General features: G+C 43.3%; 1 protein-coding gene across 1 annotated transcript in view; it reads left to right on the top strand.

Annotated features, from left to right (window-relative positions):
• LOC118407555 (zinc finger protein 91-like) overlaps positions 1–4,895 on the top strand; it is a 7,925-nt gene extending 3,030 nt beyond the window's left edge. Inside the window, exons 2-4 of the mRNA XM_035808033.1 lie at positions 3,119–3,481; positions 3,566–4,188; positions 4,891–4,895. Coding sequence (XP_035663926.1) covers positions 3,119–3,481; positions 3,566–4,188; positions 4,891–4,895 — 991 coding nt within the window. The remainder of the gene's footprint in view (positions 1–3,118; positions 3,482–3,565; positions 4,189–4,890) is intronic.

The following is a 4,895-nucleotide window of genomic DNA, read 5'->3' as shown; positions in this document are numbered from 1 at the left end:
GCCTACTTTCTATTCCTTGCTCATTACCAGTTAAGTTAATGGTAAGGCCGTGTTGATGCCATTATATGGATGGCATCCCCGGATGCGACAATTCTTGTCTGTTTAGAACCAACAAAGTTTTCGACCACGTTATATATCGTGATGGACAGCCACTCATTCGAGTATGGCATGTATATCGTACGAAGCAGCTGTAAAAATGTGTCTTTCGTTAAACGCATCGTCAATATCACTTTTCTCGATGTCTGATGTATTATTGACAAGCGCCAAGAGGTAAGTGCTTATAAACAACTTCTAAGTTCGTCTGATCATCTCAACGCATCGACGGTGTCAAATATTTTTTTATTTGACCCCCTGGGGGGGGTACCAGGACTTGCGCTTCCACCAGTCAATATACTAGTATACCATTTGTACAGATTTATTGCATCTTGTCAATCACATGTTATTCCTATTTTCTTTTAATAGCGGCACCGATATAAGTTGTCTTAACTTGAGTGGGCCGCAACTTGTCTGTTATTTTGCCTTTATGTGTTTGTTCAATACAATTTTTTTTCTATTTAACTAGAGCGAGAAAACACAACATATGACGTGGTGAAGCGCTGTACTATTGTTTGGAACTGCTGTGGACATATTCTATGCAAAGTTTGGATTGTGGTGACGCCCATAGCCGAATACGTGCCCAGACAGGCGCCGGGTAGGGGGCGAGATTTCTTCGGGCGTAGTGGCAGGGTCTCCCGTCAACATGCCCGTAACGCACCCGGGGGACACAAGTGGATCGCTAAACCCTTTTCTAGCTTTCGTTACAATTTTTTTTTTTCTGATGACACATCAGTTCTCGAAAAAGCAGTCACTCAAACAACTGGATCTTATTTTGGAAACGGTCAGTTGCTTCAGTAACTACTTTTGGGGGTATCTAATATTACATGGCTGATTAACGTACCTTCATCGACAACACATCAGATCCATTGTAATCGGCTTCTTGTGATCTCTCTATGCAAATTAGTGTATCAAGCTTTGCCCTTTGTTCTGTTTCAGGTGTAAATCCTGAACCGGTTTTATCACCTCTCAGACGCGGCATAAAAGACTTGTCCGCTGTGGTTCCGTCATTCCAGACTCCGAAGACTGAGTGAGTGTCGTCGCTGAGGCTGTCTCTTCGTTTGCAGCGTTACGTTTCGGTGAGTACAGTTGTTTCTGCATCTTTATAGGTCTATTACGTTAGTGCCACTATAAAGGACACCAAGTTATCATGTCCGTTTTTCTGTAGCTAGATTTTTTACTGATATCTGACGTAAATGATAATTGGCGTTTCGCCCAAAAGTCCAAAACTACGCGGCAAAAGCACTTGTCCAAAAGCAGCGAGCAGGTAAAAAATCCTGACCACTGCTATCTCCGTGACCCAACTTCTGCTTGGAGAATATGTTGAGTCCAGCTAGAACGGATATGATTTACTGAAGTATCTAGCACACACTGGGGCAATCCAAATCTCTCATTGATATGTTATTAAAGGTGTGACTCTCCTGAACGGTAAACCATCCAGTGAGTGTCCCTATCAAACCAAGGACTATCGCTGGACATGTCATAAACCTTCAAACACCAACTTGAACTAGTTGAAGGTTCCAGAAAGTCTCTCCCTACATAGTAAACTTACTCTCAAGCGAGTTATGAATAAACTATTTCTGTGTTTGGTGTGTTCACTGAACGAAATGTGATATCTCGCAGTAGAGGTCAAAGTGTAGTTAGTAACAGTAAAAATATTTAGAGTTGAACACTTTTTTTGGTCTTCTTAGCCTTCAGGCCCATTTTTTCTGTCCGGAAATCGTTGGATCGTTGTCTGTATAGCCTGTGTTTACACAATCTCTCGTTGGCTGGGTCGTTTAATGACCGGCGGCGGCAATAGTATAGGGCCGGCCCCTAGGAGCGCGATTTTAGTCAGGCTAGTTGCCAGTACAGCTTTCCCTTTATTACCCTTTCCTTACTCTTATCCGTTTCCCTCCATATCTTTTGCCGGTAGGATATCTTTTAATCAATGGTGCATTGCCGTAACTCAATGTCGTCTTTAGAGGAGGTAACTTAAACATAATGCAATTCGCCCTCCCCAGACTAGTTTATGTTCCCAGTGTTTATTTGACAATCACGTAAGCTTTTACAAGCATGACGTCTTTCCGTGTTGACGTTGATCTTGCCATATGCAAATCATTGTCTGCCCTGTAATGTATAACTTTCTGGTGTTCTGCAATCAACAAAGGCAACAGTCAAAACTGGTTTTACCTTACTGTGTACTTATCCAATCAATCATGGTGCAAACTTATTAGCATAAAAATCACTATTTTCTTTACAACTTGCAAAAAAAAACAGGTGCATTTATGTATCCTATTGATCAAAAACATTCTAACATCTAATGGCAATTTGATCAAAGTGTGCCCTAAATGCTGGTACTAGCTCTCATACTTCGTGAAAACAAGGAGCCTTGTGGTAGAAAATGTTATGAATTTTGGCGGTACGTAGGATTCTTTAACTTCAGTTTAAGTCTCAAAGCAGACGTATCAGGTGGATGAAAGAAAAAAGTATTTGGCCAACTATCAAATAAGTTGCCATGGGATTTCAGTCCTTTACAGTCTATTCAGTTGATCCACCCGCCGGTCAGTTCACTCTTAGGCCAAATAACTCCTACTAAACTTTTATACCTAACTTGTTTGTTTGTTTTTTGTTTGAACCTTTGTTTATTCATGAGAAGCTCAAATCGGCCTGCAGGCCGCTTTTCATTGAGGTCATGAGGGAGGTCAGGGTCATATAAAATATAATACAGATACAGATTTACATTGAGTACTATTAGATTCATCAACCTATATCACTACACATACATTGTACAAAACAAGTGGTGCAGATGGCTCAGTGTTCATGGTCCGTGTCCGTTCGTTTTGGTCAATAACTTTTACTTGGGCAATGTCCCTTACTTCTATTCGGAAAGACCAGAGTCAGGTAGAAACTAGGCTACTTTCATAGAAACTTACCGAAATGTTTACTCTTCTGTACGTCTTATGTCTTTCTTGTCTCAAAGTCTTGTTTTAAGATAACGAGTTACGACTTATTCTGACTTGACGATTTCTCTTTTCTTCCTCAGCCATTTAACCACCATGGATATGAGATCGGACTTCAATCTAGGAGGAGACAATCAACAATATAGGAGCGCCAAGACCACAACCGGAAACAAAACAAGGGAGAAACAACATCAATGTGAGGAGTGCGGCAAACAGTTCAGTCGGCTGGGTCATCTTAGGGGACACATGCGGACTCACACAGGGGAGAAACCCTACAGGTGTGAGAGGTGCAGCAGGAAGTTCAGCATGCTGAGTAGTCTGAAGACTCACATGCGGACTCACACAGGTGAGAAACCTTACAGATGTGAGGAGTGCAGCCGGCAATTCAGTGAGCTGGGTAGTCTTGAGAAACACATGCGGACTCACACAGGGGAGAAACCGTACAGGTGTGAGGTGTGTAGCAGGCAGTTCAGTACACTGAGTAATCTGAAGACTCATATGCGGACTCACACAGGGGAGAAACCCTATAGGTGTGAGGAGTGCAGCAAGCAGTTTAGTCGGCTGAGTCATCTGAAGTCTCACATGCAGACTCACACAGGGGAGAAACCCTACACGTGTGAGGAGTGTAGCAGACAGTTCAGTCATCTGTATAGTCTTGAGAAACACATGCAAACTCACACCGGGGAAAAACCCTACTTGTGTGAGGTATGCAGCAGACAGTTTAGTCAGCTAGGTCATCTGAAGACGCACATGCGGACTCACACAGGTGAGAAACCCTACAGGTGTGAGGAGTGCAGCAAGCAGTTCAGTGAGCTGGCTAGTCTTGAGAAACACATGCGGACTCACACAGGGGAGAAACCCTACAAGTGTGAGGTGTGCAGCAGGCAGTTCAGAGAGCGGAGTAATCTGAAGACACACATGTATACTCACACAGGGGAGAAACCCTACAGATGTGAAGAGTGCAGTAGGCAGTTCAGTCATTCGAGTCATCTAAAGAGACATATACGGACTCACACAGGGGAGAAGCCCTACAGGTGTGAGGAGTGTAGCAGGCAGTTCAGTCTGCTGAGTAGTCTGAAGAGTCACATGCGGACTCACACAGGGGAGAAACCCTACATGTGTGAGGAGTGTAGCAGGCAGTTCAGTCTGCTGAGTAGTCTGAAGAGTCACATGCGGACTCACACAGGGGAGAAACCCTACAAATGTAAGGTATGTGCGAGGCAGTTTAGTGAGCTGGGTAGTCTTAATAGGCACATGCGGACTCATACAGGGGAGAGACCAGTGTAAGACATGCAAGACTTTCAGCGATCAGATAACTGTAATCAGACTCACAGGTATACTCACACTGGAAGGGACCATACAAGTGTGAAATATGCAAGTAAGAATGCCAGGGATCAGATAAAAATCCACATGCAAACTCACACTGAGGAGAAACCATGTATGCTTCTGGGAGTGTGGACAACAGTTATACACAATACATTTGTATATTGAGTAATGCAAAACTTGTGGGAAAGTGCAGTCTTTTACGTTGAAGTGCTTAAGGCATACAAACATACATATGTACATGTAGGTGTGTACAGGACCATCCATAATATGACAACTGTTACACAACCGCACGGTGTATTGTGCTGCCATCTCAAGTCATAAATTATGTTCAGCATCAGTGCACTGCAAACCCCCATGTACATGATGTATGTTAAACTGTGTACAGTAGAGCTAGGAGTTGCAGAATAGAATGTTGGCCTTAGGGAGAATATATGCCGGGGGAGTCTGCCTCCACAGTAGGTTTTGACTGGCCATGCGGAGGGGAAAATACATTGTTCATGTAACGTTTCATGTATTAATCTTCCAACAGACTGA

Source organism: Branchiostoma floridae, unplaced genomic scaffold (genome assembly GCF_000003815.2).
Source record: "Branchiostoma floridae strain S238N-H82 unplaced genomic scaffold, Bfl_VNyyK Sc7u5tJ_1421, whole genome shotgun sequence".
NCBI lineage: Eukaryota > Metazoa > Chordata > Leptocardii > Amphioxiformes > Branchiostomatidae > Branchiostoma > Branchiostoma floridae.
The sequence above is the reverse complement of the archived record's forward strand: the minus strand, read 5'-3'. Positions and strand labels throughout refer to the sequence as shown.